This window comes from Phaethon lepturus, unplaced genomic scaffold (genome assembly GCF_000687285.1).
Source record: "Phaethon lepturus isolate BGI_N335 unplaced genomic scaffold, ASM68728v1 scaffold47731, whole genome shotgun sequence".
In the NCBI taxonomy this organism is placed as follows: Eukaryota; Metazoa; Chordata; class Aves; order Phaethontiformes; family Phaethontidae; genus Phaethon; species Phaethon lepturus.
The window spans coordinates 16,337-33,081 of record NW_010519335.1 but is presented as its reverse complement, the minus strand read 5'-3'; the positions used below and the strand labels follow the sequence as shown (position 1 = coordinate 33,081).

The 16,745-nt window shown below is 36.3% G+C and overlaps 1 protein-coding gene across 1 annotated transcript in view; it reads right to left on the bottom strand.

The window, feature by feature from the left end:
- Positions 1–3,294: 3,294 nt before the first annotated feature.
- Positions 3,295–16,745, bottom strand: part of AK8 (adenylate kinase 8) — a gene marked incomplete at its 3' end in the record, with an annotated part of 29,211 nt that continues 15,760 nt past the window's right edge. Inside the window, exons 6-10 of the mRNA XM_010297005.1 lie at positions 11,901–11,982; positions 10,263–10,334; positions 9,227–9,427; positions 6,214–6,345; positions 3,295–3,384 (exon numbers count right to left, since the gene is read on the bottom strand). Coding sequence (XP_010295307.1) covers positions 3,295–3,384; positions 6,214–6,345; positions 9,227–9,427; positions 10,263–10,334; positions 11,901–11,982 — 577 coding nt within the window. The remainder of the gene's footprint in view (positions 3,385–6,213; positions 6,346–9,226; positions 9,428–10,262; positions 10,335–11,900; positions 11,983–16,745) is intronic.

Sequence of the window (16,745 nt, the reverse complement as noted above, 5' to 3'; positions counted from 1 at the left end):
CACTGGAAACACATTTTTTTCAATATCTAGCGTGCATCAACTGTAGATTAGAATGTCCTGGGAATTAAAAAATTAACGGGCTCAAAAATATCTATGCTACCTTCATTAAGCAAAATAAAGCACCATATACAAAATTGAGAAGTTTGCTAAAGCAAGAGATAAGGTCTTTATGAGACAGCACACACTAGAAAATACAGAGAAGAGGAATGCACTGAGTTGCCTTCTGGGTGAATAATAGAACTGTCTGGGCTGTTCTTGAAATACATGTTGTATACATGAAGCAGCAGTACCGGAAAAAACAATACAAAGAATGTGACTCTAAAAACCAAGAAGAGATCTGAGTTAGTCAACCAGAACCAAAACAGAATAGACAGTGGACTGCCTCAGTAACTCAATAATGAGTAAGCTCTGAATAAGCTGGGTTTTGAGCCTTTTTATGACAGTACAATATACCCTGTTGGCATATCTTAAATGACTAATTGTATGCAATCAATTGTATCCACAAGAAGGGAAACCACACTTAGATCAGTCCCCAGGGCAAGCATTTTAAGAATATGAAGCATGCCCTCAAGATTTTATGGCACTAGTTTCATTTTGTCTAGTAATGATTTGAGTGCAACATTTCTCACGGTCTGTCTTTGGTTCCAGGGTATTCTGTGATAATATCACTTGCACGATTCCTCACCCAAAGGAACAACTATGCATACTTGGTATGTAACTAGAAATGCAATGAAAATTTTGAAGTCCTAATTGCTCTTCCAGCAATTGGAAACTATTGACTGAACCGCTATTGACTAAACTAACTCTATTCAAACCTGGTTTTCTTGAAACTGAATGTAGTTAATAATAGGGTGAGAATCTTTCCTTTGTATTAATCTGGTTGTAACCCTTTGGCAAGACAGCAAGGATTCTTTGCGGAGCTTTCCTTTTCAGTACACTATGTTCTTTCATTTTCTCCAAGCCTCTTGTGAGGGCAGTAATGAATTCTTGTTAGTGTTTACTAATGTAAATTCATTCTTTGTTATCCCTGGGAGAGGAGGATTAGCAAAATGACAGAACTTATTATTTCTGGTATTGCTATATAATATTTACTTTTATTCAGCCCTTAATTTTGTAGTATGTCCCCCCAAATAGAATATATGTGTATACAAGCAAAAAGCAAGGGAGAATGTTTTAGCACAAAGCACAGAAATATAGTTATGATTCCCATTAACATTCAGAAGCATTGTACATCTTTATCCTTGCATGCTATATTAAAAAAAATAATCTAAATCTGAAATAATTTCTAATTTGGAGGAAGAAAGGAATTACAACTTCAATTTAATTTTCCTGAAATGAAAACAGATCCCTTTGACTAAGGATGTGCATATTTTTAGGACTAACTAAAAATTGCAATCTGTGCAATTATTTTACTCTACTGGGAATGCTTTGGGTATCTCCTTTAAGGAACTTTAATGGTTAAGATGAAGTTTATAAAATACACAAAGCGTATTTTAGTAAAGAAAGCTCTTAGAGGACCGATCTTTGAATAAACAGATCATCCAAACTACCATCTCAGCCATAACCGAAATTTAGAGCGCGAGGTATTTACAGTGGCTGTCCTCTGCTTCACAGAGATGAAAGCGAAATTACAGTACACATATAAGATTCTGAAATTAATGGATACTATGAAAAAGACACAGGCCCAGAGCTTAGAATGATCTCCACGTGTGAGTTACACTTCATACACAAGTAGCCCCATTCAGGTCAATAAGACTATACACATGAAGAGTTATTTCCATACATGAAGATCTAGGATACATTGCAATTAATATACGCTCAGATCTCTTGCCTTTGAGTTAAAAGGCTATTCTGAGTAGCAGTATCTCTAAATCAGAAAATCCTCTCTTAGATCTCTGTGCTTAAGTTGCAGAGGACCCAGCTTCTCTCTTCCAGGCTGTAAAGATTCATGCTTTCCACTCCCGTGGTCCCCATATAAGCTCCCTGTCCCAGCAATATGGTGGCTGCCACAGAAAATTAATGCACTGAACCAGCCGAGTTACTGTATTAAGAATAAATGCAATCCATTCACTAGAGATGAAGTTTAGAGTTAAAATGTATTACCTTGTGGCTTGATAAAGTGACTGACAGAAGGATAGAGTACCCAAAGCTGCGGGCTGCCAAAGGTCTTTTTGAAATGCTTAGAAAAGTACTGAATCTCTTGGTATGGTATCAAGGGAACCTCAGTTAATTTTATAGGCTCATGTTTCAGATCTGTGTAATTCAGCCTCAGAATTAAGTTATTGTGCAAGAAAAGGGGACTTTCAAGCTTTCCACCTCACCAAATGACTTTCCTTGCCAAAAATAAAAGACAATGAAGATTTCTCTTTGCTCGGGGGGGTGTGTGTGTGTGTGTGTGTGTGTGTGCTTGAAATTCCATTAATACTGAAGCTTAACTGAGATTTCTCAATCTTCAGCAAGATTGTCTCCTTATATTTGTGTCGTTGGTAACCATTTCGCCTGTTTCCAGAAACAGGACTGAAAGTTCCTCTTCCAGGCCACTGTAATTTGACAAAATAAATATTCTTCCACCCTATTGAAATACAACTTATCCTTTAGAACCACACATCTTTTCTGATTTTTAATACCCACCACATACAGAGAGCTATCCTTGTGCAAAAAAAATAACAAACATGTAAGTTTAAGCTGCTGCCCTAAGGGGCTTACAGTATTTATGATTTATCTGAAATCACTGCAGGGCCTTCCAAAAGCAAAGTATGCTTAGATATTCTTTGTGGAAGTCCCCTCCTACAACCAAAAATACTGATAGAAATGAAGTGCAAAGAAACTTAAAAATAAAGTTTAAAATATTTGCATGAAAGTAGAGGAACCTAGAGCATTCTAAAAGTCAAAATCAAATGTAAAAGCAGAGTCATTTTTATAGCCCACTTGAAATAAAAATTAATCACAATACTGTGCTTTAAATAACAGTTTAAACATTTTAAAATTATACATCTGTATCAGAATTCTGATTTTGATTTAGAGATACAAACATGGAATTCAGATTTTGGAATGTGTACAAGAAATCTGAATTTCACTGGAACAATGAACTATTTGCTTTGAAGATATCGAAGACCTTAGAAATCTAACTTCTGTTACACAGTGCTACAAATCACATATAGTGAATGGAATTAATCAACTTCCAGGTTACTCTGATGCAACTCAGATTAGAATCTGACCAAGAAAAATTCACTCACATTTATTTTTTGCCACAAATTTGTAACTACAGTGTAACAAAACAACAACATGCCCCACCTGGGTATCCATTGTCAATATAAGGCTTAACGAGTTCTCCAAGTTTTGTCTTGTCTGCAACAGCTTCCTTTAGCAGTTGCCCACAGCAAACTAACAGGAAGGAAGAACAAAAAAGACACAAGGTTAAATTTTAAAAAGGAAGCAACAAAGAAAAGAAAAAAAAAAACCAGCAGCTGCATATTGGAATAAGGTCACTGAATAAAATAAAAGTTGTAGGTTTTTTGGATTTGTTGTTAGGATTTTTTTTTTTTTTGGCCAAGTAGAGCAAAAAGCAAGGAGACTGAGCAGGGGAGAATACTGAATAAAAAAGAATACATTTGGTAAAGAACATGCTAAAAACAGAGATAGAGAGAAAGATATTAATCAAATATGGTTCTGAAATAATAACTCAAGGGATTGCTAGCAGTTTTCACTTTTTATAAACTTATAATTACTGAATAAAGTTACACCTGCTGCACAGCATCTGACCTGCAGTGTTGGAGTTGCCAGATAATACACAGTTCAAGGGAGTGACTCCCTGGATCATTTACTGATCATGTAAGAATTATATTTTAAAAACTGTGCTAATGCAATATTATCATTGACTTCAAACACTCAGAACACCAGGAGATACAGATTTAAAGTTTTATTCAGGACAGTTGTACATGAAATACTGCTACTTTGGGCGCGGCCAGCACTTTCCGACTAAAGCTATTGAGTCTTATTGCCCCACATGAGTTAGATACAAGAGTCCTGATCCTTACTTTACAGAGAGGGAACTAAGGCATGGAGAGGTTACACATCATCCCAACAAGTCCTAGTCCCAACCCAGTTTTGGTAAATATTAGATAACAGTCACTCTGCACATTATTGCATGACCTTTCAATTAATAATCGTAAGTTGATTCCACCTTTTCTGAAATCAATAGCACCAACATCTACAGCGGCACTGACGTTAATGGAAAAAGCAGCAAGCCCTTTCATCTGCTTTCTCGCTGTTAATCACACTGTTTGGCAAACAAGAGTAAGAATACTCCACAGGAATATTTCTTGGACAAAGTTGATGAAGTTTAATGTTTAAATGACAAGGGATGAACACAAATTTTAAGTTACTAGCTGTCCTGGAGAAGCAAATTCATATTTGCAATAAATGGTGTAAAAACATAACAGAAACTCAGTGCATAGACCCCAACTAATATGTATACATCTAAATTCAATCCAATTCATGAGACTATTTAAACATAGGATTAAATTTTTAAGTCTGTGCTTCAATCCCAATGGCCTAACTGGAAATTAAGTATATGCTAAATGCTGTTCTGAAAAATGATGGTCTTCCGGCTCTATTTTAAACACTGAATTCTTCTAATATTTGGTTTACAGTATACTTAAAATTCAACATATGGATAAAGCAGTGGTAAGGGTATTTAGTAAAAAAATCTGCAACTCTCTCATATAGTAGTTACTTAAAAAAAAAAGGCAAATTTTGACCTAATGAAAACACTATCAAACTTGCAATTTTAGCTTAAAGGTTTAAAAAAATCAGAAATACAAGAACAAGTTAATTTTTCTTTAACATAAGCGTATTTATTTTTCACTAAGCCAATTACACATTAAAAATACAGCTTTGACTAGATCTACAAATATTTATTTTTAATAGGAAATTATAAAACAGCAATATTAAAATAACTGATCACATAAACATTTAATCAATTTTATTTGTAGTTATTGGTATTGTAATCTAGCCAAGTTCACTGGATATAATTTTAGTCATATTCATGCATTTTTTTAGACGCTAAAATAGTATTAAAGATTTAAAATACAAAAATATGAAACCTAGAACCCCAAACTAATAAGCGGAGAGTTTCATAGCTGTTTCTGTGCCTTTAATGGAACTGCACAAACCTATGACCCAGCCATTAGCTGGAACAATTATATGGAAAGCATATGGCTTTTTCTTAAGGTTCGAGTTTGACCTTGAAAAAATTTATTTCTTTTCTGAGCAGATCTACTAAACCTGTAATTGAAAACAATACCGCTCAGATCTTGAAGTTATTCACATGTAACGCAAAATCCAGGTTCAACGAAATCTTTTGACTTCACCAGGAGTTCAGGGAAGACACTAGCAAACTGGCAAATCACTACGAACAACAGAGTTGCACTAACTAAAGAATCTCCTGAAGATAAAAAAATCACTACCTACTTAACTCTGATTATTTTTCATTTGGTATACATTGAAAGAATACTAATGAAACAAACTCACATTTTACTTAAGAAGATATGACTAATCAGCGAATTTTACAGATAGCAGGCATTTGTTTAAAATAATTTATGGCTACTCCACTATTAGAAGACATTATAGAATATGGACACATATTGCATTGATCCTATCACCAAGCTGTGCATTCATACTGTAGGACTTTTTAACATTAGTATGCTAACCATGAACAAGACTTAAACAGCATTTTCTGGGCCTCCTTTATGAAACAAAGAAAACACACTTTTAAATAATTGCTTCCTTTTCTAATACATCACTTCAGATGCACAGAACCCGAGTCTTCATTAAAGTTCAGAGTAAATTCTATTTTAAAAGTGCCCCAGTTTTGGTCAGACAGCTGAAACTGCGAAGACATTACTCATGATCCACTGATCTACAGAAGAATTCAGAGCACTACAGGAATTTAACACATGGAAAAATACTGATGTAAACGGTATAAAAAATTATGACTAAAAAAATGTCAGAGCTGGTTTGTCACAGACTATATGCTCTATTGGTTTATATTTCTTCATTGAAATACTTTTCACTTCCCTCAAAAATTTGACATCCATAGCAATGGACAAACAGAGAAATTTTATGAGCAAGTAAAGCAGACAGCAATAGATAAATGATCGAAAAGAGAGAAAGAGGGGAATTGAGCAAAGTGCATATTTACTGAGAACTTACTGTTGACAAGACTGTATTTCTGAGCTACTAGTGCTGCCTGCAGGCTCTTCCCACTGCCTGGGGGTCCACAAAAGAGAATCCGTGGTGTAAAGGGGGCAGCAGATCGGTGTCGTGTTTGGACATAGGTAAGAACTAGAACATGAGAGAAAGGCAAGAAATACAGTTTATTGCCTATTTCTTAAAAAAAAAAAATAAAAATATATAAACATTAACTTCTTTTTTTTTTTAAAAGGTTGTCATGTTGATCATAATTTATTTTATCACTGGAACATCTAGATATTCCAACCAAAATCAGGACTCTGATAAAACTGTCATGTCAGCAACTTACACTGAGAGGCACTTCAGGAATCTTACTATCATTACACTCCTATACTTTCTTTCATCAGTAGGTGTCAAACCATTTTAAAGAGCAGATTCAATTAATAATTGCTCTTTTACCATGTTGTTTTTAGCAGAAGTAATTTTTGCTTGATAGGTACAATTTTACCATGCAAATTATATAGGGATATAATTACATTTAATACTTTCTGCAGTTTCTGAACAAATATTTAAGTGTAAAACCTCAGGATGTTAAATTAAGATGACATTTATCCAGCTCTGTGTGTGTGATTAACAGACGCCTAATTACAATATTAAAGACTTGTAGCACAGGATGTCACGACACAATACCGCATTGACAACACATAACTGAGCATCATTTTATTCTTTTGTCCATGACTTCTGCGTAACATGTAAAGGATATTTGAGCTTCTCTGTCCAGTTCCACTCTGCTTGCTGGACACCATTCTTCTACATTTTGTATCACTTAGGAAATACTACATTCAGGTCAATGTGCTCATTGCAGGGGGGTTGGACTAGGTGACCTTTAAAGGTTGCTACCAACCCAAACTACGCTGTGATTCTATGATTGTAAGAGCTTGGGAAAGACCACAGGACATGTGAAGCATCATCAACGTTGCTGTATTATAGACATCTGAACTTTGTTACAATCTCAAAAGAGAACTTGATAGATCACCAAGAAGCTAAAAGATGACACAGCTTGGCAGTGAGGACAAATTAGGATCATATTTGGACATAGCCAAACACTCTTACTCTCCATGCCCTTTTTATGGCTAACAATACTAGTGAAGAGAGCAGCTCAAGCTTCAGCACAAGCTATGCAAGCTTTCCAGGGATCAGAGATTCACATGCCAAGGCTAAAGTTCATGCCACCTCATCCTGACTGCCATGATTACCCATGATTAAAGCAGCATGGGCACACCTACATGGGCTTTGATTTCCTTTGTAATTGCAATGCATACAATTAAGTGTTAGTCCAGCCATCTTCAGTTCAAATAAAAGACTCTCTAAACTAAAGAGTCCTTATAATAAAATGGTATTTTAGTCTAGCAAATAGGACAGTCTTAGACATTAATGTTCGTATGATTCTACAAGCCTGTATAAAAAAAAAACCCACATACAAAAGGGTTGATGGAGAACATCATAAGGATCAGTATTTTAACTATGATTTTTAACACATTACTGTATAGTAACTTACAGTTTTTCCAAGTACCCTCTGCTAAATGCTTTGGTATCATTATAAAATTTTTGTAATAAAGAAGCATCTCCAGCAAACTCCAGCCCTTCTATTTCTAGATAGTGGACCTAAAGTTTTGAGAAACTAACTCAAACTGCAACCACATGGGGTCGTATCCATCTCTCTCTCCAGTCCACAAGCTGTACTGGGGTACTACACTGTACAACTGAATTTGATCCCACAGATCCTAGCATTTGTTAGCACTAATTGCGTTAAAGTTTGAGAGTTTACAAAATTTTATAATTGTATGAAACAATCCATATTACTACTAATATTGATGAGAGATCTCCTCTTTCTTTTTTAACTCTATCTGTAGCAATAAAAATACTTAGCAAAAAACCCAGAAAATCATAACAGAAAATAGTGTTTGCTGCATAACTCCCTAAAAAACAAGTATCAGCTACCAAAGGAGTGCTCTAGTTATTCTGAATATTTTCCATAACCCAGTGTATTGAAAAGCACAAACATTACAGGCAAAGCACCCTGCTTACAAATGATGCTTAATTTGCAGTAAATAACCAAGTTAATTAGGAGTAATGATCCCCTAGACAGTCTCCACATCTAATTATTCTTTAAAAAAAAATGTGGCTGCTTGATGCACTGCAGAAAAAAGATCTAGAGAGGATTTTTTCATTCCAGTTTTCAATTTATCTCACTACATTATTAATTAATAATAATTAATATTCAGGCACTCACATTTTTATTTACAATTCAAGGCATGAATTCTTTATGAATTATGATATGAACTTTTAAATTTAATTAAGTAATTTAGAGGTAATTAATGTGTAAATTCAGAATATAAACTTCCTACTTGTTTATCTTAAAAGTGCAGCCCTTGTTATTAAAAAAAGACCTTTCTGAGAGGCAAAATTGCTGGGATATAATAGATCATCTACAGACTGACAGCTACCAAGTACATTATCAATTGGTCTTTCTGGCAGTTTCCTTATTCTCTTGAAGAATCAACATTAAAAGTCAGATTGCATTACAGTCAAAGGCAAACAAGAATTGTTGAACAGAAAGGCTACCAGCACAAACAGCTTTTAAATAATGAAATGTTACCAGCTTTGAACTACTCCTACTTCTTGTTATCATACTTGTGGAAGGTCCTAGCCCTTAGGGAGATTAACAAATGAGCCACAATGCAGCCTTTTAGAAGAGACTCTCGCAGAAATAACCGTGACATTTGCTCTACTGAGTCAGCTGTTCCTTGGCAGGGCTGTGGAACTAAGACTTTCCAGTTATCTGCACTTACTCTAGTCCTGTAAAATAATTACCAGGAACAGTCCAAATGCTGCACTAGAGAGAACACAACTCAGCTGGGAGCCATCTTGTGTTGACTAATCCTAATCCTACAAACTGTTTCTAACAGGTAGGAGCTACCTTTCAAATAAGAGTTTATCAACTATCAGATTTGCCATAAAGGTACATATTTACCCTGTGAGAGGACATCGATGGAAGGCTGGTCTGCATTAACTGATTTCAAAACTTTTTGGTAGATTTGGAAAACCTCAGGGAAGTTTCTGTGATATTCCAGCAGTTTCTTTGACACCTCCTGTTCAGATAGCTCTTCTGGTTTCACCAAACGTTGCTGTATCCGCGGATCACTTGGCCAGTCAAAGGTCGTATGGTACACCTCTAGAAGTTAGACACTGATTAGGAACTAAGAGGATGATTTAATAGTTCTTGCTCAGCTCCAAAAGGTCTCCTAAGCAAAATCAAGGTCTTAATTTTAGCTTTATATTGTGGCACATGCAATAACCTGTGCATTTCCCTCACTACTGGTACTGACAGCTGACTATTACTCTGCAGATGCACTGATAGGAAGTGGCCAAGATAATTGCCCACCCATGTAGCCAAGACAGCATGATGAGTAAGAACCAGGAACTGGGGATAGCTCTCCAAACTCTTAGATTGAAGCTTAAACACGGCCTTTGATAAGCAAATCTCCTTTATAGCAAAAAAAAGCCATTTCTTTAGTTAAGAACAAACCTCCTAATTCCACTCCTAAAATATCCAACGTGATGTTTTTATTGAGCATTAGGATTTTATTTCGTGATGGATGACCGATAATGACACTCAACAGACAATACAGAGCTAAGTCTATTTGACAGCCATTTAATGGAAGATACCCAAAAGCATACCAGCACCTCAGAAATAAAACAGCATCTAGCAAAGACGCATAGCAAAATGTAAACTCATATGGACAGATCTAACCTTCAAATATTCTGTACTTCCATAGTCTACTGTTTGCAGGCTCAGTACTGAGCTTTACTTTTTCCTATATTTTATTGGCACAGAAAATAATGCAATGTCAATAAATACTTTTTCCAAACAGTTTACATGTATAATTACAAATTCCTACTAGTTCTTAAAGGGGTACCATCTAAATTTCAATCCCACTGGTATTACAATGTTTCTGAGACCAAGCAACCAGTTTCTAGTGGAGATCAAGAACAAACACATACTGCACCTTCTGTGAAGGGATCAAGCCTTTTCCCACTGTTCCTCTCAATCAGCACCATGTCTGGGGCATAAAGCACAACTAGGCACAAAAGAAAAAAAAAAAAGAAAACAGAAAAAGGTGTAGCTCTTGTTAGTTACTTGATTTCCTGTAACAGTTTAGATGTATCCTAGTATAAAAGATGGATGAATGTATTCCAAGCACATTTGCCTCATTCTCTCTTCCCAGTATTCTACCTGCAAATACTTTACTTCCCTTTTAACCAGAATTTTGCTCCACCTCCTAAACAGTATAGTGGTATAAAACAGACATTAATCCAGTCCAGTACCCATGAGTACTAGCTGTCCCCGACATCCATACCAATTAACAAAGTTCTCCCTCACCTACACTGTATCTGGAGTCTAGGAGAGAAGTAGCCACGGATCACTCGAGACTAATTCTCTTCTATACCAAAAACAATTGCTTTTCACCCAAGTACTTTGGTAGTGAGACCAGTGAAAACATATTTTTTGATAATGTCATAGAAAAGTGTTCAAACTTGATTAGAAAGCATCAAAAGTTCCCTACGTTGCTTTTGACTAATCATCCTCACAGTTCAACACTGTAATTTAATTACTATTCTCAGTGCATTTGATTACAATGGTTTCAAACTTCTTATGACTTTCTTCTCTCTATCAAATAGCTCTTTCAAACGCTTTTCTCCCTATTAAGGTACTCATACACCATAAACCTCATCTCCTCTCAATCTTCTTTTTGATTAACTAGCCAGACTGAGCTTTAAGATTCTCATTCAGGTCTTGGTTGCACAGATATAATTGTGAGCAAAACTCAACTTCAGATGTTATTAGCTATATTAAAAATACATGCAAGTACTAGACATTAAACATTTTTGCCTAACTCTATTGCAGTGATTCGGAATTCTTCATTAACAGTCAAATCTCATCCATATCAAATCCAAAGTGACAATTCATCAAGTTCGCTAACATTCTGTTCACTATCCACTGGCAAGCTCTACATTTATCATTTTACACCATATTCCACACAATCGTTACAATTTCTTACATTCTAAGTAGGTCCTCAAACTATATTAATTTCAGACAACTGGCTGCTTCTAGATAGCAAGGGCAGCTGTCAAGGTATGGTCTATCAGCACTCTGCCAGTAAACAAACGTTCCTCTCAAATCAAGTCAGAATCCACCCATACTCTGAAAGGTCAAGCTTAAAATCATGATGTTTCCACTTCACTTGGTGGAGTGAAGTTTGCTAAGTTTGCATTCTGTAATTCAACAAAAGGATGAATTTTGTGTTTAGTACATGAGGAATTGTTTTGATCTGAGGATAAAGGCTGATTTCTAAAAATGGAAGACAGAAAACTCAGACACACTCCTAGAACAGAAGCAAAACTACATATAGCTGCTCAGAGACCCTTGCTGGAGTGGTTTTGAGTTTACAGAACTCTAACGTGGTAGAAAAGGTTTCATGTGTGAAAGGCAGGGTTTAAAGTCTCACAGATTACCTCAAATTTTTGAGTGAATCAGAACCATACTGAAATATTCTGCTGTCTAGTGCCTCTGGTGTCTTTTTGGGGAGAAACACTTCTAGTCTTTCCTACTGGATGCAATCACACATAAACCTTGTACTGCTTACCAACATGCCTAGGAATGATGCCAGATGATTGGAGCATCCATGCCTGTTCCTGATTTTCAGGGAAACCTTCCAAAATCCATCCCTATTGAACAAAAATATGAAACTGTTATTGATGTTGGAAGAGGAAAAAAAAAAAATTAGCACTCAATATCAGTGCTATTTGCACAAAAATTACCTCATTCTGATCCCAGAACAGCCCACTTATTTGTTATGGATGCTTGTGAGAGAAGAAAGCAAACATGGAACACTGCTGTTTTTGTGAAATGGCATGCACTGACACCATGCCACCGAGCAACGGGAACTTATGTATTGTAGCAACGAATTTTTTTTTCATGTTTCAATCTTAAAAAAAAAGAAATTTCTATCTTGAATAAAAACAACGCAAAACAATTTCTACAGTTTTGAAATATTCAAAAGAATACCAGCCCACACTGTGTATAAAAAAAGAGGCTAAACAAATCTAAAGACAGATTTAATGCCAAGAACACTGAGAAAAATATGCACGCTTTCATTATTTTCTTAAATTATACAGGAAAACTCAACAGTAATGGAACCAGCGTTCCCAAAGCTAATGAAGCAACAGAGCAAAAGAAAGAAAAAAAGAAAAAAGGAGCCTTTTGCTCCCTTAAGTCCTTGTTATAGCCAGCTAAGTGCTGGATTGAGCATCTTTAAAAAAACATTTACAGATCTGTGAAATACTGTAGGAGAGCTGCAGCCTCACTCAGTTTCTGTGTGATGCAGTATTTGAAATCTAATCCACTTCCCAGTCTCAAGTCTGAATCTTCTGAACTTTCTCTAATTTACCTGTTAGTTGCTTAACCACACATGTCCTTGGTCACCATACCCCATACCTCAAAATAACTTTGTGATACTACAACAAATCTGGAAACCATCTTTGTACTGAAATAAAGAAGATACTTTAATATTGTGTAGCTAGCATTCATTATCATCTCCCACATAAATTTGCAGCTCTGTCAGTATGGGGTCCAAAGGTTTTAGAAGTATTTCAGGGAAACATATCTCCATGACTTCTGTAGGAGGAAAATGGGATATTCCAATTACACAAGAAAATAGAGTAGATTATTTAATATTCTTTAATTAGCCTGGTTTCAGGAACATGTCATCCTGCTGATATCTGTAGAAAATACTCAAGTAACCGCAAGCCATTTTTGCCACTCCCAGTGTTTGCTCTATCAAATTAGAATGAACCGCTGTCTAAGGTCACACGGGTGCTGAGAAATCAATTTATCCCTTGGGACTTGCAGGAGGCAAGGCTGCACAATATTTTTAGTAGTATGCTAGGAACTTCGGCACCAGTTCTGAATATATTGTGCCTGTACAACATGTATATAGGCCCAGATCCTCTTCCAGGGAGAAATTACATCAGAGGTCTGAAGCCAATAATCTATGCCAATTTACAGAGACTACAAATCTGGCTCATTTTCTCCACTCCAAGAGCAACAGCAACACTTTTGGAAACTAAAACAAAACAAATGAAAAAAACCCACCCCACGAAACCGTTGCTTCCAATGCCCCTACAGCTTCGTGCTCAAAATCACATACTGAGCAACAGGGAGTAAACACAATATTGTATTTTAACAACGTATAGCAAACTTCAAGAGGTTTATATACACATTTCAAAGGTCCTTAGGCAATAAGCAAATTTCTAGCTAAAAGTTTTTGCAATGTAAGAAAACGTAGCTCAATAAATAGCTTCCTGCAACAAATATGTTTTAAGGCATTAAACAAATGCAAAATAAACACACGCTACCAAAATAGTTAGCATTTTGGATCTTATTTCTAAAGGTCTCCGAGTTCCAGGGTATCAGTCAGTCCCTAATTAGAATACATTATCCATCTACTTGACACTTCAGTGAAATGTCTATTCCACCACAGAGCTGCAGCTTTGTTCAGAACAGGTTTATTGATATTCTGCTGCATTCCCTCTCCATACCCCCAGTGGTTTGGTTCTGTTTTATCACACATCAAAAAGGCCGTATGCTCAGGGCACCCCATGCACAGCTCAGAGCTGGAGGTCTGAACAGCTGCAAGTAGTGTGGTATCACAGGAGGGACAAGCTCCAAGCAGATGTCACAGATAAAAAAAAAAAGGAGGAAAAAAAAGAGTAAAAAGGGAGTGTGGCTTGGGAACGAAGCAAGAGGAAGCGAGACACAGCAGAGCAAGACCTGACTTAAAATATGCCTATCATCCTTTATGCAAACACTGGTCTTTTTTGCCCTTCTGACTATCATTAAAGTGTAATTAGTAACTTCACATGGTAAATTTGTTTCTTTAAGAAGCCATCTATTTTTTGTTCTTGATAGCAGTAACCTTACATTCGTGCACGGACTGCACCTTATCACATTAAGGGTGGAAAAAGGCTAAAAGTAATTCCACGGTGCCTTTACTCTGTGGTCACCATTCCCTCTCTTTCAGCTGGAAACCTCAATCCTTTCCAACATGAAGACTGCTGTAAATACAGCATTCTGCTGCTGCCTTAATGCCAGGTGAAGTGCTCCCTGGAGACTCATGCCATGCTGAAAATCAGCAACACGGAAGCACTTGCAAAGCCATCACTTTCCTCTCTGGATTTAAGGAATCTGGAGAAAAGGAAACGCTTAAGGTCATTCCCAAATGTATAACATGAATTCCCAAATTATAATTCCTTTGCTGGTACTACTCTCACCTATAATACCAGCCTACATACTTTCATACTTTCCACCCCAGTAATGATGACTTGGTTGTTCAGTTCTCTCTTGTTATTTGACCTGCACAGCCTCGAATTTTTATTTTTTTTTTTTTAATTCCAGAATCCAAAATTGACACAGCCTTAGAATAATGAAAAGGGATAGTGCAAAGAAATAAAGCTGAATTATGTGGCACATTTGAAAGAAATCTCAGCCATGAGCATAAAGATCAAAGGTGATGAATAGTGCTGCCTTTAGGAAAACAGGTCATCACAAGAGTTTGTCCACATCACGATTCATTATTTTTGAAAACGTATTACATGCCTTTCATTCCCATCTGAAGAAAGGAGACAGACAATACAAAAAAAAATTCAGTAATAGCTTTACAGGCATGGATCTACAATTTCTGAGATCTTTCAGAAAGCAGCAGAGTGAGGAGTGCAATAGAAATACTGTCAACCCAACTCCTGCAGTCCATCAACATTAGCAGCATGGATGATGGAAGAAGCTCCAACTTTACCCAATTTCCCATTAGAAAGAAACTTTTTATTCCCCATATTATTTTTGTAGGTTGAGTAAGCTGCTTTTTAAAAAAAAAGGACGACACATTCTTCTCGGAAAAGAAAAAAGGTGGTGAATAGGTAGATAAATCTATATAACATCACCAGCCTTGCATGGAGATTCAGAGAGACAACAGGACCTTTATCTGCCAAGGTAAAACCAAAAAGAACCAACTTTGCCTTCCCTTTCAAGGACAACCACTACCCTTCTGTGCTTTTAATACCAATCAAGTAATTCTGCCACTTCTTGTGTGAATCACTGGCCTAAGCTTAGTTTCTAAATGGTCCTAAGCCATCAGTAAGGCTGCTCAGCTTGCTCTCTCAGAGTTTCACCATGCAGCAGTCTCTTCCCTAGCCTTCTCCAGTTCTATAAATTCCCTCCACAACACCAGCAGTCAGAGGTGCCATAGCCAACATGTATTAACCCTGTAAGATGAAAAGTCTTCTATGAGCTTCACAGGTCCCAGGTTCTAACATAATGCTTGCAGTAAGTTTTCAGCATATGCTGGAAGACCTACTTGTCTGATCCTTCACAGTCCTAGCTCCATTTGTATTAGGAGAACACATAACACATAACAGAGTCTCAGCAGAGCTGTTGATCAATAAAAATGTTCTCCTTAGAGAATGCCCGTGACATCTATAAACCTGTGAGTGTCAAAACAATGGCACAAAAAGTTACGTATTCCTACTGTCAGTGGGATAAAAGCTGTACAATTAATGCCAAACCAATGACACCACAAGGAGAAATAAAATAAACAGCTGGTGGTACTATGGTCCAACATACTGCTCCTAATCTATTAACATTTTCAGTTTAAAAATGCTAACTCATGTTTTGAAAGAAATGGCATAAATCTGTTCAATGATCTAAAAAATTCACAGTATTAATTCTATTTCCAATCACACAAGGAAAATATTGCAATTAAAAGGCATAGATCCCCTTTCAAATGGAAAATACATATACAATGTGAAGAAGTTTTAGTCATCACAAACAACTATCTATTAATTAAAAGATTTTTAAATACCCACCACAACTTTGAAAAGTCAGTGATGTGTTTTTCCTAAAAATAGCGGAAACCTTAACTAGACCAATAACATCCACTCCATTCTTGCTGAATGTCAGGGAAGCTTTATAAAGGGCTTTTTCCCCCTTAGTTCTGTAAGATATCCAGCACTGATTCAGTGTTGCTGGTGATAACAGAAACATAAAATGTAGGCAGGACACTATGCAGCAGTTGGCATTTTAACCATCTTATCACCTTACTCAGGTTTATGTGACCTAATACTTCAATAACAGTCACTGAGAGATCCTTCCCTCGCTATTAAAAGGAGAACTAGAACCATGCTAACAATTATAGAAAGCATGGGGCAAAAAAGCATAGGGTGGATGCAGCCTTTGGAGAGCAACGGATTTTGCTCATACACTCATGGTTAGTAAAACTCACTTTAACAGTATCACAACAAACACTGGAAAAATTAGCTGTTGAAAACATACCTTCTTTTAAACAGGCAAAGAGACTTACTTGAAATAATAAGCATGTTGGAGAGGTTTTAGAGCTTCTGTTATAAAAGGTCTAAACGGAAGAGTTATTCACCTACTT